The sequence below is a fragment of the Barbus barbus genome (assembly GCF_936440315.1).
Source record: "Barbus barbus genome assembly, chromosome: 15".
NCBI classification, from domain to species: domain Eukaryota; kingdom Metazoa; phylum Chordata; class Actinopteri; order Cypriniformes; family Cyprinidae; genus Barbus; species Barbus barbus.
In genome coordinates, this window is record NC_136743.1 from 16,902,346 (window position 1) to 16,929,061 (window position 26,716).

The 26,716-nt window shown below is 39.1% G+C and overlaps 1 protein-coding gene across 1 annotated transcript; it reads right to left on the reverse strand.

Annotated features, from left to right (window-relative positions):
* Positions 1–4,131: 4,131 nt before the first annotated feature.
* Positions 4,132–15,312, reverse strand: LOC306880795 (phospholipid phosphatase-related protein type 3-like; the record flags this gene model as incomplete). Its single annotated transcript, XM_079434563.1, has 7 exons — positions 4,132–5,445; positions 6,112–6,285; positions 10,215–10,272; positions 10,805–11,000; positions 13,644–13,773; positions 14,023–14,208; positions 15,232–15,312. 7 exons carry the CDS (start codon positions 15,310–15,312, stop codon positions 4,132–4,134), a joined length of 2,139 nt encoding a protein of 712 aa, XP_079290689.1.
* Positions 15,313–26,716: the final 11,404 nt, after the last annotated feature.

Here is a 26,716-nt window from a genome sequence, read left to right on the forward strand (position 1 = left end):
CAATATCTTTTCTCCTGCAAGCCATGTATGGGGCTTCATAGGTTTGTCTTTAAGTATATATGTTTATATTGGCATGTTATCATGTAATATATTTACTTTATTTAAAATATTTTAAGCACTTTTTTAGTTTCCTTTTAAATCAGAGACCTCTATTAATTACTAGATCTGTACCAAATGAATCACTTCATGTTTTGAATAAACAAAATAAAAACTGTGCATAGTTTCACACAGTCTCATCTTATCATCCCCTGCTTACCCCTGTCTCGATGAGAGAGGCCACATGTCTTACTCTTAACAAACCAATTCATTGAAAATAAAATAAACACTACAGGTGAGACAATCAAGGCAGTATTTGAGCAGTAGCAGTAATACAAGTGATGTCTAGGCCATTAATGAACAATTCACGCTGACATTTTCTCCTTACTATCAGCCTGTGAATGCAGAACATGAACACATAAATAAGCAAGCATACAGTCTTCCCAATTATCTGTTGTGAGAACAGTGTACGTGTGTCAGAGCGTCAGCCTGCAGGACATGCTCACAGCGATGTTACCATTTAGAATCTTCATGCATCTGCAAGCAAATTCAAATCAATTCACTCATGCTCAAATCACCATTCAGACCGCCTACACTGCATATTACGATTGTGAGATGTAGTACACACATGTAAATGAGAGTAGGCCAAGAAGTTGCATTTTCCAAATCACTGTAATTTCAATCTTTCAAGTTGTATACTTCTTACTCTTAAATAAATTGCATTCGCTATTTGTTCTGAATAGCAATTCAGATACTGAAATAGCAAAAGAATACAGTGTGATGTTTCTTATCACCACATTCAGCACAGGAATAGGCAGTTGATATGGTTTGAGAAATTTAGCTTTAGCTTCTCAGATGCTTCCTCACATTGACTAGTGAATTTTGATACCTTTGTTACTGAAGCAAAATGAGGGACAGTAAAACTTTATTAATCCAATTAGAGTTTGTTCTTGCCTTTCCAACTGTGGACTTGTAATGTTTGCCAGCTTCTCCATTTGTGGCTTAATCTGTTCGATTAAGAAGTCCAGGTTCTTCACCTCCTTTTGTTCTTCATTTCATGGTTAATGTTGAACCTGCAACCTTCAAGAACATCTTCAAGATCACAGATATGCTCTATCTAAGACTCTGTATATCACTGTGCCATTGAGGTATGTTGTGGCATAATGAATTATTTAAACATGGAGATGGACAACTGTTGTGTTGCCCAGAGTTCTGGAAGAGGTGTAAAACATCACTGGCACAGAATTTATCTGGTTAGTTTGGGATATCATTTTCCAAAATGACATAAAATAACAGTGTAACATTTAACAATACGGTAACAAACATTAACATAAGTTGATTAATCTTGGTTAAACCTCATTTTTAAAAGCTTATACAATTGGGTATAGATATATTATGAATTCATAAACATGAATTTATAAATCAACATTAGACTACATTGTAAAATAATTGAACCAACTTTAAATTTTAAGGCAACCAAGAGAGAACTCAAGAATCTGCTGAAGCTGGTTGCCTTAAAATTTTAAGTTGGCTCAACTTTTTTTTTTTTTTTTTTTTTACATTGTATTAAATGCTGTAAAAAATGTTAATTGGTGGTTCACAGTACCTAATGCATTAACAAACTAGTTACAGCTTATTATAAAGTGTTACTAATAGCCATTTACCAACCATTAATAAGCATGCATATTTAATTTGGGGGCAGTCGTGGCCTAATGGATGGAGAGTCAGACTTGTAACTCGGAGGTCATGGGTTTGAGTCTCAGGTCCGGCAGGGATTGTAGGATCTCTCCACCCTCAATACCACGACTGAGTTGAAACCCTTGAGCAAGGCACCGAACCCCCAATTGCTCCCCGGGTGCCGCAGAATTGGCTGGTGTGTGTATGTGTGTTTGTTCACTTCTCACTGCTGTGTGTGTGCACTAGAATGGGTTAAATGCAGAGCACAAATTTGGACACCATACTTGGCCACACGTCCTTTACTTTCCTTAATTATGACATTAGCTGTAGAATACACTACTTCTTTAATAATCATGTACATACTGTTAATATTAGAGAATCCAAAATTCAAAGCCACATAGTGCATAGGTTCTGTTTGACAATAACTGACAATAATTTAGTCTCCTTGATCTAAACCCCTTAATGCTACAATAACAATGATCCAGAACGTCCAAACGAACTTCCAAACATTGTGTCCTGCAGGACAGTTTTGGTTTTGATTGATAAAATGAGTGTGATGTTGTCAAGAGGAAGATACTGTATGTCTCCTCCATCACATGATATTGGCAAACTCAACAGCCTTGATATCATCTTACAAATCATGCTAGTCTGAAATATTTTGCCCCATTGCTGTCAAAAGCTCAATCTCTGTATGTTTCTTCTTTTTGCTTCTTGTAATGCTTCATCACCACAAGGAGGTCAATTCTGTGCTGTAGGAGTGGCACATACGAGTCACTTCCACAGAAACCTAGGCTGCAGATCTTTTTATGATCCACTAAGGGAATATTCACTCTTCTTGTAGAGCTGCAATATTGAGTCACAGTCTGACTTGGCCCAGGGCACTGAATGTTTAATGCACTATTCTGAAATGAGTATATGATTTGATCACTGTCTTTACAACAGTCATTTCACGCCATATTCTCTCCAGCTGTTTTAATAAACATAGTCTTTTCCTTAAATAGCCACACGGTAGGCCTCTCTTAGGATATCTTTCTTCAGCAGCTCAGATTTATAAATTTTTCAAGATGAGAATCACATTATGTTGGGTGTCTTTTTGACAAATTCATTAAAGTTGGGCTCTCTGTAGGCCTCCCTTCAATACCCATGCAGTGGGCCTAGTGATTTATAGATCAGAAGAGATACTCTCTTACAACCTAAAGCACACAATTTATCATGCCTGTCTTGGAAGAGCAATGCATATCACTACAAACTGCATGTAGCATCTTTAAAACTAAGCACTTTTCTGTTGCCTTCTGTGCGTGTGTGTTTTGTTTTAAATCTCACACCAAATATTTGAAGATATTTATGGCTTATATTGTGGATGAAATATTGATAAGCTCACACACATGAATTACAGTATGTTTTCCCTTAAAAAAATGAATGATTGAACATTGTTTAATATAAATATATATAATATAAAATATATTAACGCATGCCCTGTAATTAGCTGTAGTTTTTGTTGTTGATGTTCTGAAATATGAAAATGAATAAATAAATAAAGATGTAATACTCTGTATGATAGTCCATTTATCAAAACTGTCTGAATATACAGTAAATTTATGAAAGTGTAGAAAAGCAGTGAACACAATCACTTGTTTTTCAAAATGCCTGAGAAAATCAAGGATTTTGACACAAAACGTCTATCAGAATTCACTAGATTCACTGATTAAAAGCAGATAGTATTATTACAATTTTATTTTTCAAAGTTTGTTACAAAAACCTTAACATTGGGCAGCAAAATGAAAGCGACCATCCCTGCTGATATATAACAGTCCATCCAAAGTCAAGAAGACACATAAATAAACACACATGCAACACGTACAAACAAGCAAGAGTACTTCATATTTTAGTATAAAAAGGAGAACATGAAAGCCTACTTAAAACTGATTCTATACACAGCAAAGTCATGAGACTGCTTACCTGTCCATATTCCCAGGATAAAACTGTGCCCAATGAGTCTGAATCATTAAAGAACTAAAACATGACGTCTTCTTGTAAAGTCTTCGTGTATGAATGAAACCTCAAATGTAAATATGGTTGGTTATGTATTTACTTATGAGAACTTAGCTTCTTGAAAGGATCAACGTTTTCTGCAAAGAACAGAAACCATTAATGTATTAATTACAACTTGATTTTGTATTTCATTTTTTGAGGTTTGTGGGTCATCCTTCCTCACAGATTGTGCATGTACACTCAACAGCCTCCTCAAGTCTGTGTGATCCTTCTAGTGCTCCACTGCACTAATCCACCCCAGATGCTCCATGTGAGATAACCAAAAAGGCTGTCTTCTCTTGCCATCCACTTAAAACACAATTATTCACAATGGGTTCCTCCCAAAAGAAGTCTGTAGCATCCCTGCTTTGGCCTACAGAAACATTTTCAGTCTTTAAATGGCCTGTTTGTTTGCAAGTTCTTAAAGAAGTGGTCCGGCTCAGGGTGAGGCTGCCCAGGCTCCCAGTCTTTAGCTGAGATCAAGGACTTACGGTGAAGCGAGGAATCTCGACTTAGACTGCTGTCGATGAGCAGGTCAGGATGAGGTGGCGGAGGCAGGAACCCTGGATCAGGATCACTGATAGAAGAGCAGAGGGAGTCTGTTTTCATGGGACGATAATCACGGACGCATTCCTGTCTGGGGAGTGTCCGGCTGGTCTCGTGGACTTCGGTGCTGCCATTGGAGGTGCTCCTCCAATCCCACGTGTTCCCGTTGCCTGAAGAAAGACGGACCACTGGGTGATGAGGAGCGTGAGCGTCTACCGTGACAATGCTGCTTCTGTCTTGCTCCGATGGGATGCGGTAGTATGGAGACTCTGAGCCAGTGCTGGAGGTGGCACAGGAAGAGGCGGTCTCGGAAGACTTTGGTGTGGTGATGCTACCTGGACCATGTTGCTTAGACATGGCAATGACCTGCATAACCCGTGACTGGTTGGGCAATCGTGGAGGTTCTGGTGTGGCAGCTGGTACCGGACTTCCTTTCTCCGTCATGGACAGCCATTTAGCCCTAGTGGTGGCACTTTTAGGTGACACTGGTGGTGGTCTGGTGGCTTCCTCTGGGATATGAACCAACTGCGGGGCACCGGGCCTCTGAGGCATCATCGCCCTGGCACCTCCTGCTGTCGCCGTCACTCCCCTATTGGCTTGCACGGTAGGATAAAGGGAGGACGGCATGCCCAGATCGTCTGAAGCTTCTACATCAACTCTGTCAACTCCTTCTGCAACTCCTTCCTCCTCTTCCTCGTCCCTCAAGCTGAGACTGCGCATCTCCATTGATTTCTGCTTCCATTCAGACACCAGCTGTTTAGAACGCTGAGGGTCCATTGGCACGTGGAAGGTCATGTGACGCTGAGCAGGCTCCTCCATAGCGTTGGTGTTAGCACGGGGCAGTGTGTTACTGAAGGTCACCATGGTCTCCTTCCCCATTGGGCTGCGAGGAGCCAGGAGCTCAACATCTGCACTAGCCCTCTTTAGGCTGCCCATTGAGGCCTTCTCCCGACGCACCTTACGGTTCAGGCCAGCAACATGTGGCGGGGCCGATAGCTCATCGTTGCTCTCAGAAGCATGGGCCTTTTGGTACACCGAGTCATGGCCACGCTGTGTCAGTTCTCTTAGAGGATCTTTTTGTGGAGGAGGGGGCTGCTTCAGGGGCCTGAGGTAGGACTCTTCATTGGACCTAAAGTTCCCCACTGCATATAGTGCCTGTAGTGTGAGAAACAGTAACAAGATTTCATGAGACGTTTTTTACCTCATGAAGGCAAATTCATTGGATTGCACATACACCAAATATACTCAAATGTGCTTATTTAACAGTTCATATTAGAACATTGGCTATTAATAGTAGAGAGTTGGTTCTCTCTTTGCTGTTAAGGTTTTCCATTGGTAATTTTTGGAGCCATGAAAATGTTTTAGTTTATTTTGTATTTTATTGTATTTTTACTGTAAAAACAAAACACTTATTGTTAATCAGTGCAACAAAGTTTAAGTTTTATTACTTTTACTTTTTGTCTGTTGACTTGTTGCTTTTACCTATTTACTATTGTAACGTAAATGACATTTTTAGAAATAGTTATAACCCACTCGAGTGGTTAGAGAGATTATAACACAATAGCATATCAGAGGAAAGAGACAAATCAAAGAGATGACATGGAGAGAGTGAAAACGAGCTGTGAAATTGTTCCTGATGAATCCTGGAGGATTTCTCTTCCTCTAATAGAAAAGAAATCCTAAATATAGAGCTTGCAGTCTGCAGATTATAAAACAGTGAAAAGAGTAAGATAAATAAGTCTTGATATCCTCTGCTAACCCAAAATTCATGCTGTCAAAGCAAAAGTTGTTCGGAGAGGCAAACTAAAAACAAAGACTCACTAGATAAACAGCAATGCCAGCCCCTATCACAAAGCCCACGTAGACGTCAATCGGGTGGCTCCGATATTGGGTGATTTGGGTCAGACTTGCCAGGGCTGCTGCTATGGCAAACGCAAACACCAGCACAGGCTTCAGCAGCTTGGTACTGTCTGATATCGTGGCATTGAAGTACATCTGAGTAGAGAAACATAAGTATCACAACAACATGACTCTGGTAAAAACAATGACCAACAGAAATGACCTGAATTTTGGGTGAACTATCCCTTAAGGCCCCAATATACTTCAAACGAAATCGAAGAACGAACTGATATGACATCATTTCAAACAAAATCAGGCCGAAACGAAGTTCGTTTTTCGTTCGTTTCGGCAGTTCGAAACAGCTCACCAAAGCAAACTTTCTAGGGGAGTTTGTTTTGGCTCCTAAACACCTTTGAACTATGAACATGAAAGTGTTGGGGTTAAGACTGAACGAAGAGTGTGCTTTTTCCATTACAGAGAATCACTTATCTTGGTGTGGTATTCGACCACGATGCAGGCATGAATGTCCCCTGCTCGGATCGAGTCGATCCTCATGGCAGTCAGGAGAGTGAAAGAATGCCAGTCACTCACTGTCAAGCAGTTTTAGAGACTGCTGGGTCTGATGGCAGCTGCGTTCAACGTGATACTTATTGGCCTGCTGTACATGAGACTCCTACAGTGGTGGCTCAAGACCAAGGGATTCTCCCCGAGGGGAAACCCGCTTCGCATGATCAAGGTCACACGGTGGTGCCTACGTGCCTTAGACATGTGGAGACAACCTTGGTTCTTGTCTCAGGGCCCGGTGTTGGGAGCTCCGTGTCGCAGTGTAACACTAGCGACGGACGCGCCCCTCACCGGTTGGGGAGCGGTCATGGATGGCCACCCTGCCCGCGGTCTGTGGAGAGGTCGCCATCTGACGTGGCACATCAATTGGCTGGAGATGCTGGCTGTGTTTCAGGCTCTGAAACACTTTCTTTTAGATCTAAGAAATCACCATGTGTTGGTGCGCACCGACAACACAGCGGTGGTCTCTTACATCAACCACCAAGGAGGTCTGCGGTCAGACCCCTGTACAGGCTGGCGCACCAGAACCTTGTGTGGTCGCTGAGAGCAGTGTACATCCTTGGGCATCTCAATGTGGGAGCAGACATCCTGTCGAGGCAGGGGCCGAGGCCCGGGGAATGGATGCTTCACACCGAGGTGGTGAAGCAGATTTGGAGAGTGTTTGGCTAGGCTCAGGTGGACCTCTTTGCGACTCGGGAGACATTGCAATGTCCCCTCTGGTACTCTCTGACTCATCCGGCTCCATTGGGGCTGGATGCCATGGTATAGACTTGGCAGAGGCTTCGTCTTTATGCCTTTCCCCCGTTGCTCTGCTCCGCGGAGTTCTGGAGAGAGTGCGCTGGGACGGGATTCGGCTGCTGCTAGTAGCCCCGTTATGACCGGGCCGAATATGGTTCTCGGATCTGATTTCTCTCCTCTCTTTAGCTGAGATCAAGGACTTACGGTGAAGCGAGGAATCTCGACTTAGACTGCTGTCGAGGAGCAGGTCAGGATGAGGTGGCAGAGGCAGGATCCCTGGATCAGGATCACTGATAGAAGAGCAGAGGGAGTCCGTTTTCATGGGACGATAATCACGAACGCATTCCTGTCTGGGGAGTGTCCGGCTGGTCTCGTGGACTTCGGTCCTCACAGGCAGGGGAACCCTGGTGCACTCCCAGCCGGAGCTGTGGAAGCTGTGGGTGTGGACCCTGAGGGTGCACAGCTCATAGCTTCCCGTCTCTCAACTGAGGTTGTTGAGACCATCCTCCAATCCAGAGCTCCCTCAACGAGGAAACTTTACATCCTGAAGTGGAGACTCTTCACTTCATGGTGTGGAGACCGCCAGCTCGACCCAGTTAACTGCCCGGTTGGTACAGTGCTGGAGTTCTTGGAGGCTCGACTCTCTGCAGGGTTAATCCACACCAACTTGAAGGTTTATGTGGCGGCGATTTCGGCCTACCACGCCTCTCTTGGTGGACAGTCAGTGGGCAGACACCCCCTGGTTACACGTTTCCTCTGCGGTGCGCTGAGGCTAAGGCCCCCAGTACAGTCCCGTATTCCACCTTGGGACCTGGCTGTGGTGTTGGAAGCTCTCTGTAGGCCTCCTTTCGAGCCTATTGAGGAGATCTCTGATCGCCATCTTCCTCTGAAGACTGTTTTTCTTCTGGCGATTTCTCCTCTAAAGAGAGTGGGGGATCTGCAGGCCCTCTCAGTGGCCCCTACTGACTTGGACTTTGCGCCTGGCATGGTCAAAGCCTTTTTGTACCCTCGTGTAGGGTACGTCCGCCACAGCCTGTCGTACTGCAGGCCTTTAGTCCTCCTCCCTTCAAGGAGCCAGACCAGCAAAAGCTTAACTGTATGTGTCCAGTGCGAGCACTGGATGCATACGTCCACAGAGCTGCCCTGTGGAGAAGGGTGGACCAACTGCTGATTTGCTATGGTCCCTCTAAGAGAGGACTTCCTGCTTCCAAGCAGACCCTCAATCGGTGGATTGTGGATGCCATTAACATTGCCTATGAGTCCTCTGATCTCCCCTCGCCGATGGGAGTCAAGGCTCACTCCACGAGGAGTGTGGCGGCCTCCAAGGCCTTCCTCGCAGGTGTCCCTATACAGGACATCTGCATTGCTGCGGGATGGTCTACGCCCCTGCCCTTTGTCAGATTCTACGGCCTTGACATGCGGGCCACTCCAGGCTCTTCCGTCCTCTCGCCCTAGATGTGCTCTGCAGGGATACACACTGGGCAGGGACTTGGAAGTCTGGGAGCAAGGGCATCTCGTTCCCCTAGCGTTTTCGGACGCAACTCGAGTTCCTGAAGAGGAATGTCTCTAGGTTACGTATGTATCTCTAGTTCATCATGGGGAATGAGACGCTGCATCTCGAAGCCACACCTCTGGCATCCCTGCCCTCGCTTGCTTCATTCCTAGAAGCTGACGCCGGTTTCACCGCACTTTTATACCAGCTGGTCATTACGTCACCTCGCCCGTGACGTCTTGCCCATCCATTGGACAGATTACACTTGTATTCAGAGCCGGTCACACTGAAGGTGTTCCCCTAGTGTTTTCGGACGCAGCGTCTCGTTCCCTCGAAGAACTAGGGTTACATACGTAACCTAGAGACGTTTTCTTTAAACTTCTTTGCAGACTTCTTTAAAGATTTTAAATAGTAGTAACTCAAAATGATCTAGTACAAAATTGAGGCTGGGGGTTTAAACTCTTGTGCTAGAACAATTTTATTATGCATGCTTAATCAAAGCATGACAATTTATAAGGACATTTGATTTGTTATTGTTTTTTGATTTTATCAGGCTTGTTCAATCATTTTGTCCAGGCATAATTTCCCTTCAATTCCATATGCTATAATATGATTTTTTTTTTCAGAACAGAATTTAGAGCTAATTCAGTAAGTAAAAAAGGGATAATTTAATCACAGAATCTAAGAGTTAAATAAAAACATTTAGCCCAGCTACCTAATTTTTACTTAAATGGCAGCTATTTAAATTATTCAGTTTGATATTTGAGACATACATACTTCCATGGGGAAAGACATGCAACTCCTAGTCCACTTTACTTGAGTCAGTTACCTCTGTTTAATTTTTTACAATAACTAGTTTGTATGCTTTTTTAAGGTCTGCCAATTAGATTCTACAGGATAACACTAATACCAGTTAGAATTACCTAAAATACTCCAAATGTAGTTAAAGCAGCTTGACTGTCTCTCTTAACTGTCCAGAGAGAATGACTTCATTAACAGTTGGAATCCCACACTGAGTTCAACGAGGCATAGATAACAAAAGAAGACTAATGAGCATCTCAGGCTCTACAGCTGTGAGACACCAAGCTGGCTGCGGCCTATATACTCTGCACTTATTAGGAAATCAGCAGAGGTCAATCAGTCGACAAGGTTCTGCGCTGATGCTGGATCCTTCTAATAACAGTGCTAGCTCAGTGATCACAGTGGCACATTTTTTTTCAAATTAAAAGTATTTTGCGTCAGATCCTTTTTAAATCTGGGTTCCCTGAGAAAAGTAAATAGAAATGATTACCGAGATGTAGACGGCTGCAAAGCCAGACAGAGTGGCGTGCTGGGAGGGGAAAGTTTTCCTGATAACACAGAGGCAGACAAAAAAGAGGAAAAAGTGACAGCGACTTCAGTAACACATCACACGAATTATCACAGAGTGCAGCCAAGAGTTTTAGCATGTGAGGAAGAAATGTAAATGAGCCAAGGAAGAGATGCAGCAGGAAAGTACTACGCTTCAGTGAGCAAAACACAATTTCATATCTGTTCCATGGCTTCCTCGCTCTATGTGCCGCCTGACAAGGATTTGGGGAGAAAAAAAGGATAAAATCCATTTGTAATCCTTGTAAGGAAATGCTGCAATGGGATAGAAAATAAAAAACTTGACATTTACACTAATATCTATTTTTCATCTTGTTTAGTCCACACATTGGATATGCAACACTACAGGGGCAAATTGTGTGTGTGTGGATTGCATACAAATAAACAATACTTTGTGTTTTAGCACGTATATGCAAATATAATATGCAAATCAGGTAACACCCTAAACACAACAACAATATGAATTTACCATGGCATATGTGAGAAGGCATGGTGTTGTTTGTGTGTATTCACCTTGCTGACAGGATGGCATACTGGTCCCGGCCTGAGCAGATGTCCTGGGTTATGTAGGGGTTTTTATCGCAGGCCACACCCGGCATTGTGTAGTTGGGTTTGCACACGGTTAGGAAGAAGGGAGCATGATAGCCAGTGGCCAGCTGGATAACGTCAGTCACTAATGCAGTGGCGCACAGCCCAAACACATGAACACCTGTGTGGGGACAAGAAACTGTCAGTGTGGAATCGTGTGAACAGTGCCAGACTTGTTTTTGTTTGTCTGTGTGAGTCTTACGCAGCCAACACTCGACCATATGCTTCTACCAAAACAGAAAAAACCTGTAAAAATGTCTGAATGATGTCAGTGTTAGAATAATGAATGTCATAAGTCAGAAGAGGTTCCAACTCCTGAGTATTAAAACTAAGAATAAGAGATCTAGTGGACCGTCAGATTGCTCTCCTGGAGTACCATTTAAAGCTTTTTCGTGTACACTTTAGTATAAGGACCAATTCTCACTATTAACTAGTTGCTTATTAGCATACATATTAATAACATATTGGCTGTTTATTAGTACGTATAAAGCATTTATTCTACATAACCATATTCTACATCCCTAATCCTACCCAATACCAAACAACTACCTTACTGTTAATAATCAGCAAATTATTAGTTTTTTTAAGGCAAAAGTTAGTAGTTCATGGTTTGTTAATAATGAGAATTGGACCTTAAAATAAAGTGTGACCAATGTGACTGTAAAAAAATATGAAAATAGTAATGAGTTTAACTTCATATTATTACATTAATACACTAACAGTCAAAGGTTTGGGAATCAGTAAGATTTTTTTAAATTAAAGACATGGACACTCTATGGGCATTTCTATTTTAAATAAAAACTGTTCTTTTAAACTTTCTATTACTTTTATTATTTATTATTTTACAAAATCTGTCTCATAATTTCCACAAAAATATTAAGCAGCACAACTGTTTTCAGGATTGATAATAATAAGAAATATTTCTTAAACCCAAATCAGCACATTCGAATGATTTCTGAAGGATCATGTGACACTGAAGACTGGCGTAATGACTGCTGAAAATAAAATAAACTAAAATACTATAAAAATCGAAAATCATAAAATCGAAAACATCAAATAAATACAGCTTTGGTGAGCATTCTTTAAAAACATACAGTATGTTTGACCCCAAATATACAAACGCGATTCCAAAAAAGTTGGGACACTGTACAAATTGTGAATAAAAACAGAATGCAATGATGTGGAAGTTTCAAATTTCAATATTTTATTCAGAATACAACATAGATGACATATCAAATGTTTAAACTGAGAAAATGTATAATTTTAAGGGAAATTTAAGTTTATTTTAAATTTCATGGCATCAACACATCTCAAAAAAGTTGGGACAAGGCCATGTTTACCACTGTGTGGCATCCGCTCTTCTTTTTATAACAGTCTGCAAACGTCTGGGGACTGAGGAGACAAGTTGCTCAAGTTTAGGAATAGGAATGTTGTCCCATTCTTGTGTAATACAGGCTTCTAGTTGCTCAACTGTCTTAGGTCTTCTTTGTCGCATCTTCCTCTTTATGATGCGCCAAATGTTTTCTATGGGTGAAAGATCTGGACTGCAGGCAGGCCATTTCAGTACCTGGATCGTCCTTCTACGCAGCCATGATGTTGTAATTGATGTAGTATGTGGTCTGGCATTGTCATGTTGGAAAATGCAAGGTCTTCCCTGAAAGAGACAACGTCTGGATGGGAGCATATGTTGTTCTAGAACTTGGATATACCTTTCAGCACTGATGGTGCCTTTTCAGATGTGTAAGCTGCCCATGCCACACGCACTCATGCAACCCCATACCATCAGAGATGCAGGCTTCTGAACTGAGCGCTGATAACAACTTGGGTTGTCCTTGTCCTCTTTAGTCCGGATGACATGGCGTCCCAATTTTCCAAAAAGAACTTCAAATTTAAGATTCGTCTGACCATAGAACAGTTTTCAACTTTGCCACAATCCATTTTAAATAAGCCTTGGCCCAGAGAAAACGCCTGTGCTTCTGGATCATGTTTAGATATGGCTTCTTTTTTGACCTATAGAGTTTTAGCCGACAATGGCGAATGGCACGGTGGATTGTGTTCACCGACAATGTTTTCTGGAAGTATTCCTGAGCCCATGTTGTGATTTCCATTACAGTAGCATTCCTGTATGTAATGCAGTGCCGTCTAAGGGCCCGAAGATCACGGGCATCCAGTATGGTTTTCCGGCCTTGACCCTTACGCACAGAGATTGTTCCAGATTCTCTGAATCTTTGGATGATATTATGCACTGTAGATGATGATAACTTCAAACTCTTTGCAATTTTTCTCTGAGAAACTCCTTTCTGATATTGCTCCACTATTTTTCGCCGCAGCATTGGGGGAATTGGAGATCCTCTTGCCATCTTGACTTCTGAGAGACACTGCCACTCTGAGAGGCTCTTTTTATACCCAATCATGTTGCCAATTGACCTAATAAGTTGCAAATTGGTCCTCCAGCTGTTCCTTATATGTACATTTAACTTTTCCGGCCTCTTATTGCTACCTGTCCCAACTTTTTTGGAATGTGTAGCTCTCATGAAATCCAAAATGAGCCAATATTTGGCATGACATTTCAAAATGTCTCACTTTCAACATTTGATATGTTATCTATATTCTATTGTGAATAAAATATAAGTTTATGAGATTAGTAAATTATTGCATCCCTTTTTTATTCATAATTTGTACAGTGTCCCAACTTTTTTGGAATCGGGTTTGTAATTTAATTGTAAAGTTTCCCATTCCTACACTAAGGTATCTTTTAACATACCCACAAAGCGCACTGTTCTGCGTAAGAAGGAGTTGAAGTTGCAGCCTCCTGCATTTATACTGCCTTCTGAACCAGAGCGAATCTTCAGTTTGGACTGCATGCAGTACATCAAGGCTTCACCCAGCATGATCTAAGCCAAAAACGCACAGAAGAATGAGAGCTGCCTGAAGCAATATTACAGAAATCCAATCTGTCAAGTGTTTAATTATGCTTTATACAAGATGTTAAAACTCTGTCCTTGACCATACAATTCACTGGCCATGCTGTTACTGTCCACATCGCATCAATGAATAGAGTAATAGGATTTTGTGTAATATTCAAAGTAGCAACAGTGAGATAAATAGGTTAGGCTATTTATGAATAGAGTATGACCACTCACAGACGCTGCAGGGCCAGCAAAGGCCAGGCTGAGCAGCATGAGCAGAGGGATGAGCTCGTCTCCCGTTTCTACATAGGGCATGCTCAGTGTGCGGTCATGGCAACGGAACCCAACTTTGGCTGGCTGTAATACGTCTGTCAGCTCCAAGAAGTAAAGAGAGATCATGGAGGATGCCACTATTGGCAGCTAAAAGGGAAGAAAAAGAGGAAGAATTGTTGGGTTATGGGAAAGGTGGCACAGGAGAGGATTATGCAGGGAGGAATCAGTCAACATTTACTGCATGGATACCTTCATGAATTAATCATGCAAACAGTATTAGGCACAGAGTGGTCCCAAAAATATCTGAACACTTAAGCCAAGCTTAAAAATGCATGAATGCCTTGGCTTGAAAAACAAAATATAGCATTTGTTTGAGAAAAGAGCATAGCATTTGTTTTTACAAAGCGTAAAAAAAAAAAAAAAAAAAAAATCTTCAAACTTTCTATTACTTTCTTTCAAAAAGAAAAAAAATATTTTAACTATTTTAGACCATCTAACATTAACGTTCATAGTAATGGGTTTAGAAACACCTGTAGTGACTAGCTAGAGGAACTGACTTTATACAACCACTAAAACGTGAGACTAGATATTTCAATTAATTGCAAAAAAAAGTTAGTTTTGAGGAAAGCTCATTTGTTTGTATAAATATCTATGTAAACATAAACAAAGTAGGTCTAGCGCTAACTAGTTACATTTTCCATTGACATTTCACGGTTCAACAATTTTCTTTGATGTTTACATCAATATTATCTCATTGAATAGGAATAAAGCAGTTTAAGCCCAAATAATCCTTTGCTGAAATCCTGTTAAAACCTCTTAACCCTGGTTAAAACATGTACTTGACATCACCTACATAGGATAAGAAGTTGAGCATTCCCGTATCCCGCTTATGATTCATTATATGTCAAATAAATGGCATCGGTGTTAAATTCCAGTTCTGTGACATTTGTAATTCATGTCATTTATTACACAGACAAAATCACAATTCGTTTTACAGGCTCATATGTTTCATCATGTCACTGTATTATAACTCAAAGCGACATGTAAATGGCATTCTATGCAGATGACTGTCCTCATAAGATAAGGCAGTGGTGCGTAACACGTCATGCTGAAGTCTTATAGAGATCGTTAAAGCGCCACCAAAACAACTGAAACATGTTGACAGCATACCTCTACAAAGTAGAAACATGGCAGCAGGGTCATGCTGTCTTTGGGAGGCTTCTTCTTGGGCTTGTCTTTTGGAGACATCATTTTGGCATTTGGCCGAGTAAAATCTGAAAGTGAGAACAGAATAAGATAAATCACAGGATATTTACTACACTGTAAAAAAAAAAAAAAAAAAAAACGTTCAAAAAGTTGTTTCAACTTAAAATAATTTGTTACCCCGCTGACTTAATTATTTTAGTCAACTTTAAATTTTAAGATACTCAATGTTAATTTAAGGGACAACTGGAATATTTTAGTTGACTAAAAGTCAATAACAAATATAATAACAAATTATTTTAAGATGAAACTAAAAAAAGTGATAAGTTGAGGAAACCCACTGCCTTATAATTATTAAGTAATTAATAATAAAAAGTATAAGTAAAGTGAATTGTCAATTGTCACTTAACTTTTTATTTTTTATTTTTATTTACTTAAACATTTTAAGGCAATGGGTTTCCTCAATTTTTTAAATTTAAGACAGCATTACTTTTTACAGTGATACTGTTAATGTTATAGACCTAAAGCAGGTTAGACGCCATATTTAATTTAACACAGATGAAAACAATGTCTTTGCAAAGGCACACAGTGTATAAAGGTCTTATATCACTTAGGAGTTTTTGTTAACTGAAAGTTTTTTGGTTTTTTTTGGTATGTTGTTAAGAAACGCTACTCTGACTAAGATCTGTTGAAAGATAAAAACATCTGTGCCTGCCTGTGCTTGTGTTATTAAATATCCTGCAACTCAACCTCAAATCTTGGAATATCTACGTGCTCAAATAAGCCTAGTAAATGGATCACTTGGCATGTTTGTAATTTGTCTTGCTAAGCATGCAAATATTCTGTGCTTTTGATGCGGATGGGTGGACACAAAGGCAGATACAGGGAGTGTGTATAATGAATACACCCATTAAAGCATCATTAGGGTTAAAGTTACACATTTCATATCAGTCTCATCACTATGTACGTTAAATCACAGGGTATAACAAACAAATATAATGTATACATTTCTTTATTGGCCTTAAAATGAAAAATTGCATTTTATGTTTGGAAAACTGATTTATTTTTTATGTGATATAGGTTTCTTTCAGTAATGATTATCAATTGGAAAACAAGGCATGTTGTGATAAAAGGCTCACCAACCATATCCTCATGCATGTAATGAAATACACTGGTCTTTGGCTATAAATAAAATAAGACCTCTAAATTTGGCAACAAAACTACTTTTTGTTCCATGACATCACAAAATATCACCCGTTCAGGGTGTTCTTCAATGTCTAATGGTACCGCTTTCAAGGGGTTCAAAAACAGCTTTATGACACATAACTGCAGTCCAATCAGAAATGTTAAGATGAACTGTTTTGGATGATATTTCTGCATTGTGGTGGTATCTGATGAGGTAGACTGCATAGCCAGTCAATATCAGGATTCAATACTGCTGCCTAGTATCATATTAAAACCAGTGCTGTGACTATTAGCACTGTAAATGTATATGCCCACATAACCGATTAGTGACTAAGCTTCCCTTACTGGAGTTACCTTGTGGAATTCAGTATTGACTTAGCATGCAATAGACTGAATAGCCTCATCTCTCACCAGGAGGACAGCTAATGAAAGTTGTGTGACACATGGTGGCCGTATCGGCTTCCACGCCTCACACTGAACAAACAAAGAAGGCTCTTTTCAGGGGAGAGGGGACTATTTATCCTGCGCAACTTTGTTTGTCTCTGAAGAGAGAGGGGGATAAGGAGAGGGCCGGGAATGAACAGACTCAAGTCTGTGCTGTCAAGGAGTCTATTGGCTGGCAAATAAAAGGGGCTTCGCAATAAAGCAGCAATCAAGTCGGTCTGTGAGTCTCTTCAGCAATATGTCAGAGCTGGTGGGAAGCTGGTACTGAATAAATACCTGCTAAATGTAGAGAAAATTTGAGATTTTTCAACTCATTTAAGTGATCCATCCTTTCCAGTGTTCCTTAATCAGCACTGGAAAAAGATGTTTGAAAAGAACTTGACAGAAAATCTGCAGACTCTAAGATAATGTAAAATGCTTGCAGTGAAGTGAAGGAAGTGTATTACAGATGCATTAGTCGGTGGGTTGTGTAATTTAAGCAAAATACTGCTTTGAAAACCCAATTTTTTTAATTTCTCAAAGTATGAAAGCAATGTAGCTTTTACCTTGGGAATCCACTTGTTATCATTTACCACACTCTTTTTCTCATTTTTTTTAAACAGAAATTTGCATATTAATTAAAATACTGAATATTATTTAGAATTAATATTAAATTTGTTAAATTGATTTTTTATTTTATTTTATTTATTTTTGCGCAAACAACATCTTGTCTTTTGTGGATATTTTGTCTTATTGCAAATTTAAATTGTGTTTAATGTTTTTGTCATGTATAGGTCTAGATTCAAAAATATGTGTTTGTTATATTTATTTTTTTCTTCAATAATTCTGCAGACAGTTCTTACCATTCATTTGCTAAAAAATGCTCTGAAAGTGATTCCAACGATATCGTTCCATGTCATTTTCATTATATAATCACTATTCTCATAGAACTATATTATTAAAAGACTTTACAGTTATCGCCCTTGGTGTGATGGTGCTATGGACCTTTATGCTTGGTTGATGTCTTGAGCTACATACTGTTGCTATGGTTACTTATTGGGTGAACAGCAACTTCTGTTCCTGAGCTTCTATTTAGCGCACTCTTTTTACGTTTTTAGCTTTGACTTACTTTTATCTGACTTTTTGCTGACAGAAACGTATACAAAATCTGATGAAGTGTGTTTATGTAGACTATTAGTAAAAATAATATGCATATTATTAATGAAAAATAATAGATAGTTTTTAGGGACCCCCATTCATTTTTGTTTTGACTCTCTGTGGGGGAGGGGGAGGGTCAACCCCCCCGCACACACACACACACATACACAATTCCCACCCTTGAATCACTGATCTACTGTACCAGCTGCGCCGCTGTCCACTACATGGTACTGAAACTGCTGTGACTGAGCAGTGCTTTGACACATGGCTACAACCGAGATGTAACATTGCAGGAGGATGAAGAGGGTCATCTGTGCTGAACAGAGCACACGCGATTTCACAGGACAGTTGTAATCTTTTTTTTTTTTTTTTTTTTTTTAGCGCATATAGCATTTGAAAGCCCCGCTTAAAGTAGAATATTTATATTTTCTCAGATTTTTTATTTTTTTTTCTCTTGCAGATTTGGCATTTCAAAATGTCCCCGTGGTCAGTTACCATCTCACATACACCTCTCTCCTGAAATGGTGTCATGAATTATTCTGGGATGTCGTCCAGAAGCACCCAGCCTAATGCTAAAAATGAACTTTTTATATTTAATGTGCATTTCAGAAAACAGACATACAAACCCGGCACCAAATCTTGATTCTACACGCCAGGTTTCAGCATGTCTGCTTTTTAAGGGCTCCCAGGAACAGGCTCAGTCACCATCAGACAGACACCGCTATCTCACCTCTTTCTCGTTGATGTTGGAAATTCATCGACTCCCTCCGACCCCTTCGCCGTCGCTTGGTTCGTCTGTGGTGCTCCAGCTTTCCTCAATGCGACTTAATCCATTTCACGCTTGTACAAAATATCTTTGTGTTCACTTCCCCCCTGTCCGCTGAAGGTAAGTGAACGGATAAAAGTATGAATGTATGAATGGAGCCGGACACTCCACTTATATTTCCTCAACGTAGGAAAGTCCCAGAATTAGAAGTGAGTGATTTATTCGCAATCGGGCCACTTTCTCGAATACAGAGCTCTCGGATGAGCGGATAGTAAACGAAACAGGAATGCAGTGTCTGTGTAGGGCACCGTGAACACAAAAGGCTACTGGGAAGGGGGTTTCTTGAGGGAGGGGACATAAATGAGGGAGGAGGCGGTCCACTTTTTAACACAAACACGCGGAGAGCATCTTAACCCCCGCTTATTTCCAGTCATCAACCCGTAATGTGTAACAAAAGAGACGTAGAGACGCGACAGATTGTAAGGGAGTTCCGTTCACGACCGCAAGGGTTAATTCGCTCCTCTATTTTGCATCGACCTCACCATCACGCTGGACGTTATCTGTACTTTTAGATACTGAGATGTTCTTAACGGAGCAAATGTCTATGTGGGCCCATGTGAGATAAGCATGCTTATGGTCTTTGTTTGTTTGTCTGGGGTGGGGCTGCTTTTGGACCATGCGCTTCTTTGTGTCTAGGTATGTTTCCAGCAGCACATGGCGCAGCACGCCTCCAGTGAGAACATGTCAGCGCGTCATCGCAGACGCACGCTTCGCTTGAGTGAACCTCTCATCATCCTACAATCATATGGCGACCATGAGTGATCCTGGTCTATGGTTATTTTGTGTTTTCTGCAGCGTTTTTGTTATTTTGTTGTACATGGTTTAGCTTTAGGCTATTAGGAAGATAAAGCATACAGAATTAAAACATGACGGAACATACTCATATCCCCATATTATAAAAATAGCAAAATGCAAGAGCTAATTATAAATATTTATTGAATATACAGTTGTCACATATGTAAATGCTTTTTATTTCAGATGCAGTTTTCAGGTGCTTAGTTTTAGTAATAAATGCCAGACAAGTTGGTTTGTTGTTTTGACAAATGTGACCCTGGACCACATAATTATGGACCCTGGACCCATACATTGTATGAGTCAAAATTATCAATTTTTCTTTTATGCCAAAAATCAATAGGTTATTTAATAAAAATCATGTTCCATGAAGATATTTTGTAAATTCCCTACCGTAAATATATCAAAACGCAATGTTTGTTTAGTAATATGCATTGCTAAGAACTTAATTTGGACAACTTTAAAGGCGATTTTCTCAATATTTTGATTCTTTTGCACCCTCAGATTCCAGATTCTCAAATAGTTGTATCTCGGCCAAATATTGTCCTTTATCCTAACAAACATCAATGGTTTCATGTCTTGCTAAAAGCTTATTTATTCAGCTTTCAGATTATGTATAAACCTCAATTTTAAAAAAAATTGGTTTTGTGGTCCAAGGTCACAAATAAGGATCTTTAATATGATCAACAGTGGAAGTGTTTAAAAAAATCAAATTTTTTAAAATACATGAATAACAAATGTTTCATGAAAACTATTTTTTTACTGTTTTAAGAAAAACATGAATATTTATAAGTTATTCATTTATTGATTGCAGTATTATTAATTTCAAAATCATTCAAACATGTTCAAGGTAAACAATATTGCTACAAATATCATTTATTATTTTATTAATTAATATCATGGCGTTACTAAATTTGATCTGAACAAAATGCCTTTTCATAAAAATAATCAAAATATGTAATATTTAAAAAAAAATGTAATGACAGTTATGACGGTCTAAAGGGATTCTCTCTTTAATGGGTTTCTTGTGATGTCATACATGTTCTCTACACCACACAGGCAGACAAAACATTTGAATTCAAATATTAATAATAACAATGTTTTTTTTTATAATAATAGTAACCGACAAACTATTCATGGCAAAAAAGGGATTAAAGAATTTCAGCTTAATAATGAGACCTTAGTACAATAATTTCTATCCCACAAAAACATACAATTTATATAAAAATAAAAACACGTCATTTTTGTTTACAAGATACATTTGCATTTGTAAATAATAATATAAGAATAACTTAAATCCATCATTATCTGACAAGAAACAGGACACTAAATGCAAACACAAATGCAAAACTCTCCTGCAAAATCTCTGCTCCATTGCTCCAAATGTGCCATACCAGAGAACTGAAGCAAGGAGGAAAAATAAAATCAGCTCCTCCCACTATTTCCCCCCTCTCCCACACACTAATAGAATAGGGGGTCTCGTCTCAGCAATGCGCTTACCGTTAGTTTCCCAGGAGACTGTGTGAGGCCTCTTGGGCAGTCCTCCTACACCTCAGGACTGGGCCCAGCTGCAGAGAGTTAATAAAATCATCAGTCAGCCATTCAGCCTCACTCCTCGCATCCTCTCTGGCCAATTAGTCGCACACCCTATGTGGCTCGACTGCCTTCACAACATGTTTCACGCTCTCATCAGTTTCATACAGACTCATTACAAACTCAAAATGGAGGATGAGGTGCTCCAAGACCTTGCAGGTTCTCCAAGTCACATATTCAAGAGCCTCTCTCTTAAAAAAAAACTAAAAAACTTTTTGGACTAATTTCAGTCGAATGCTTTTGGGATCGGTTTGTATTCTGACAACTGACCCAATTATTATGTCCAGATATGCTGCTCAGGTCTCCCAGGTTAATTTTATGGACTAGCACTGCATGAATGTATCATGGTTGATTTTTGCCTAGCTCTTACTTCAAATCACATCTCATACGACCATGTACTTGAAATAAATAAGAACTGTAAATGTGTGGTGATAGACCTACTGCATCTCTGTAATCACATGCACAGATCTGTGGAATATTATAGTGCCATTTTATTACCAAGGCCTGTTCATACCAAGGATGATAACTGTAACAATAACTAAAGTTTTAATAATAATTCTAATAGAATAGAGATGTCCACACCACAACTATAACACACAGAGGAACGGTATGGTTGGAGTAATTTGCAGAACGTTTTTTTTTTCTCAGCTGATGAATGATAAAAAAAAAAAAAACATTTGAAAGCCAATAAGTATCTACCTGAGTTTAAAGAGCTGCAGCATTAAACTTAAACGTGTGCTTATAAATAAACAGAAAATTAACGTCTGTTGGTGCAGAGGCTAATACAGGCCTATTTATCGTTATAATGATCTTTATATTTATCGTTTGGCCTTGATACAGTAGTGTGATTTTTTTCCTCTGAATCTTCATTTCTGTGATTATAAACAAATAAACATAAACAAATAAATAAACCTTAAGAGGGAGCATGACCCACGGGGTCTGCTTCAAGCCCCCCCCTCCCCTATATATAATATACTACTAAAAACAAGGCATGGTGTTTCATTCTTTAGGCATAGGCAAAACCTTGTATGTTTTTAGTCTCAGTCCTGCAAAATAGCACTAGAGACCCCTTGTGGCAGAAGTTTGCCATCACAGCTGTGAGTCTTGCGCGGAATCTTTTGGGAACCTTGGATTTCTTTCTTTTGACAAATGCAGAAGTGATGCAATTACGTTTAAATTGTTTTCTGGAGGCAACAATTCAGTCAATGTGATTGAGAAACCAAAACAAACATTCCATTATGTTTTCATACATTGCTTCTAACAGCAGAGGAGATAAGTTGTAAAACTGCAAACCAAATGCAATGTGCTGCATCCATTACCATAATTTGCAATATTGTAATACGTTCTTCTTTTTTTTCGCCCAAAGTTGCTGTCATTTTTGATGAAAGTCAAAGAAATGTTTTTAAATAAATAATGTGAGCGGCAACATTATTTTGGAATCAGTCAAAGTGAACTACTGACATAACGAGGAAATAAAGAGTCGCAATTATACAAGGCTAAATTGTATGCCATTATGCTGAGTGTTTGCATTAACAATGGTACTGTAATTTATGTATATACAGGGAACTTTTCACTTCACTAAATCAATCAATCAAAAGCATCAATATTTAACTTCCTCTATACTAAGTCTTCAACAAAAACTTGAAGCAACACGTAAAATACACATAAAATAGTAGTTTGTGATGGGTTTAAGCATAAGTGTAGTTGTTAGTCAAGTGCAGAAGTGTTCACAGAATTTCATATGACCTTTATGTCTGTTTTGGGTAATGTTGAATCACTGGGCTAGCTGAGAAGATGACAAACTCTGTCTCCGCTATACGTTGAGCTGTAGGTGATGTTCTTTCACTCAGGCTGTGAGACGTCTGCTAAGTAAGCATAGATCCACGCACTGCGGGTCATCCAGCTAGAACTAGATGAATAGCTGCATGTCATTTGTGTAGCAGCAGAAGACAAATCCATGCCTCTGGATGGTAGAACCCAGTGTAGATGTGTACAATAAGAGGTGTATTCAGACAGGTGTAAAGCACTGCACACTGAGATGGGGTGTCAAACTCAGTTCCCGGAGGGCCACAGCCCCGCAGAGTTTTGATTTAACCCTAATTAAATGCACCATTTAACGATCCAGCTAATCAAATCCTTCAGACTTGTTTGAAAGTTTAGAGTTTAGCTCTAATCAAAAACATTTGAACAAGCTAATCAAGGTCCTCGGGATTATTAGAAAGTCACTTGATTCTTTCTGTTTCTAGATTTGTGTTCGGTTTTAGTTTTCAGACATGTTGCATAATTAAAACTGATGTAAGCTCAGTTCTATAAATTTGTCACTAGACATCCTTTATTCCCTTACTCGTTATTGGATACCACATTAAAGATTATAAAAACATATTGCTCATTTCTTTCTTCAGCTGAACTACAGTCCTCACCAGGTTTACACTTAAAATTCTTTATATAGATTCACAACTTATAACTTCTAAATAATCAAACCCACTTGCATATACAGTTGCACTGATAGTAATCATTTTAAAGTGAGAGGTAATATTATTATTATTAAGATTGGAATATTGAGATTTGAGCTACAACTACAGTTATTAATAATGGACAGATTTTTCTCCAGAAAGCATTCGGTGTCAGGCTGTGTGGGGTATGAATCATTGACATATGGCAGCTCTCGCTCAGGTCATGTTGTGTAAACTGTAGCAGCAGGGTGGCACTACAGCTAAGGGCTACAGCATGAGGCTCACAAGAATGACGAGCAATGATCATAGCAGAGCTACAATTGTTAGATCAAAGACAAAATAGGAATAGGACAGGAATTACTTACTGATTGTAACATTGAAACAATGTTTTTCTGTGAAGCTACTTTGAAACAATGTGTATTGTGAAAAGAACTATACAAATAAACTTGAAGTTAATGGAACTTAATTGGATAAATTAAATTGAGTTTTTTTTTGTCAATGATGTAAATGAGGACTAGGAGTATTGTTTAAAAAGTATTAAAGTACAGTGTCCCAGTTTTTTACTTGTGATCATGATTTAATAATAAAAAAAAAGTAATTTTCTCAAGATCTCAATAATCAAGTTTCCATCCAGATTTTGCACTGTTTTGTTATCGACAAAGAGAATATGCATTAAAAAAACAAAATAGTTTTCTTGCGATTTCAAGATAAGTCGTTTTCTTAAGATCTTGATGTAACAAAATTTTCTCATTATCAACTTTAATTAAACCTGGTAATAATTAACCACTCATTCTGGAGTGTTTTGACTGGTGGACACTATTTATAATTTTTCCTATTTCCCAAATCAGAGTTATGTTACATTGATTCAAACACAGAATTTAGCCTGAAACACACTTGAGCTCCAAGACTAGTGAAGACTGTCAAACACTGACACTAACCTTTTTATCAAACACTTAATGCTCAGCCAAGCATGCTCACTCTCTAAAAAAACACAGCAACTCAACATAATGAGGTCATTGTTCATCAGTGTCCCAATGGAAACTGGCTGCTCGTCTATCAGTCTGACAGTCTCCTCTCCAGCCCCCTGACAGTCTCCCTCAGACAGTTTGCTCTAAAAACTTACGTTGTTCGCTCTGAAAATGAATGCGAGAACCATCATCTAACAATAGTGAAAGAGTTTGACAGCTACAACCAACATTTCAGACTGTTAACCTAGTTTAACATTGTTTAGTAAACACTGATTTCATAAATTTGGCATTGAATCAAGCATAATTGCGACGGTCACATTTTACAGAAATTATTTCGAACTAAAATAACTAGCACAGATTGAGTGACTTCATCAGATGTCCTCACAAACCAACTGTTGCGGACCAACTGCTAAAAGTGAAACTGACTTTACTGATAAATGTTTATTAATAATTGTAAATGCAATAACTCTTTCAGACCTTATAACATTTAGATTATATATAGGCCCGTGACATTTGAGGATCAAACATCTCAAACAGAATCATACTTTTATCACCGTTAAACACAAGCAAACTATATATTTATTCAAACATTATAAGTGTGGAAAAAGTACACCACAGCAAGACAAGAAATGGTTTAATTAAAATTTTAAGTTTGGTCCATGGTACCTTATTTTAGCCAAGAGCCGCCCACTCAAACAGGAAGAGGCCACCTGATTGACGTGTAAAATGACCAAACACTGTCCGTTTTGTTTTTATGTGCCCTTTTAGGACCACAGTTATCTGAAATAGAATATATCATAATAATAATGATAAAAGACTGGAAAATGTCACATTATATGCAGAGAGAGAGAAAAAAAAGAAGATATTGTGGCCATGACTTATTTGTTCACTTGTTGTAGTAAATCATAGCTATGTTGTACTAATTTGTCTTCTTGTTTTAATTAAAACAAAAGAACACATTACACATTACAACATGGCCACTTTAACTAAAACGAGGGAATCAAAATGAAATAAAATGTGATCATTTGTGGGAATTAATTCTTAATTTGTGGCCACAATATAAATTATTTATTCTGTAATTTGAATTCATGTCTCACTGTTTCCATCAATGGTTGTATAGAAAACACCTCAAAATAGCATAAAATGTTTATAGAATCTGAATTTCTGTGTGAAGTTCTTTTATGGACATTATTGAATATAGTTCAGCTTGTGGAAGTGCCTCAAGCCAAACCCTGATGTTATTAACGTTGCAAACTTTGGCAAATCCAGTGATTAGTTCCTCCTCAAAAGTGTTCATTGTATCAACCCTTAAAGGATTAGTTCACTTTTAAAAAAAACTTTTGCTGATAATTTACTCACCTCCATGTCATCCAAGATGTCCATGTCTTTCTTTCTTCAGTCGAAAAGAAATTAAGGTTTTTGATGAAAACATTTCTCCATAAAATGGACTTCAATGGGACCCAAATGGTTCAAGGTCCAAATGACAGTTTCAGTGCAGCTTCAAAGGGCTTTAAACGATACCAGACGATGAATAAGGGTCTTATCTAGCGAAACGATCGGTCATTTAAAAAATAAATAAAAAAGTTTAAGTTTTATAAGCACAAATGCTCGCCTTGCTCTGTTCTGTGATGCGCGTTCGTGACGTCACGTAATACGCAATGACGTGGAAAAGGTCACGGTTGAGGTAGGCGGATGTACCGAGTCAGTAGGCTTTTTAATATTAAAACACCCAGGATACGCACACGAAATGGGCATTTTAAACGATAAACTGACACAAAGACATTTGAATATGTGTATATGGTCCTCCTTCCGCACATTTGTAAACACTGACTCAGTACTTCCACCTAAGTCAACCGTGACCTTTTCAACGTCATTGCGTATTACGTGACGTCGCGAACGCGCATCACAGAACAGAGCAAGGCGAGCATTTGTGCTTATAAAACTTAAACTTTTTTTTTTATTTTTGAAGTGACCGATCGTTTCGCTAAGACCCTTATTCATCGTCTGGTATCGTTTAAAGCCCTTTGAAGCTGCACTGAAACTGTCATTTGGAC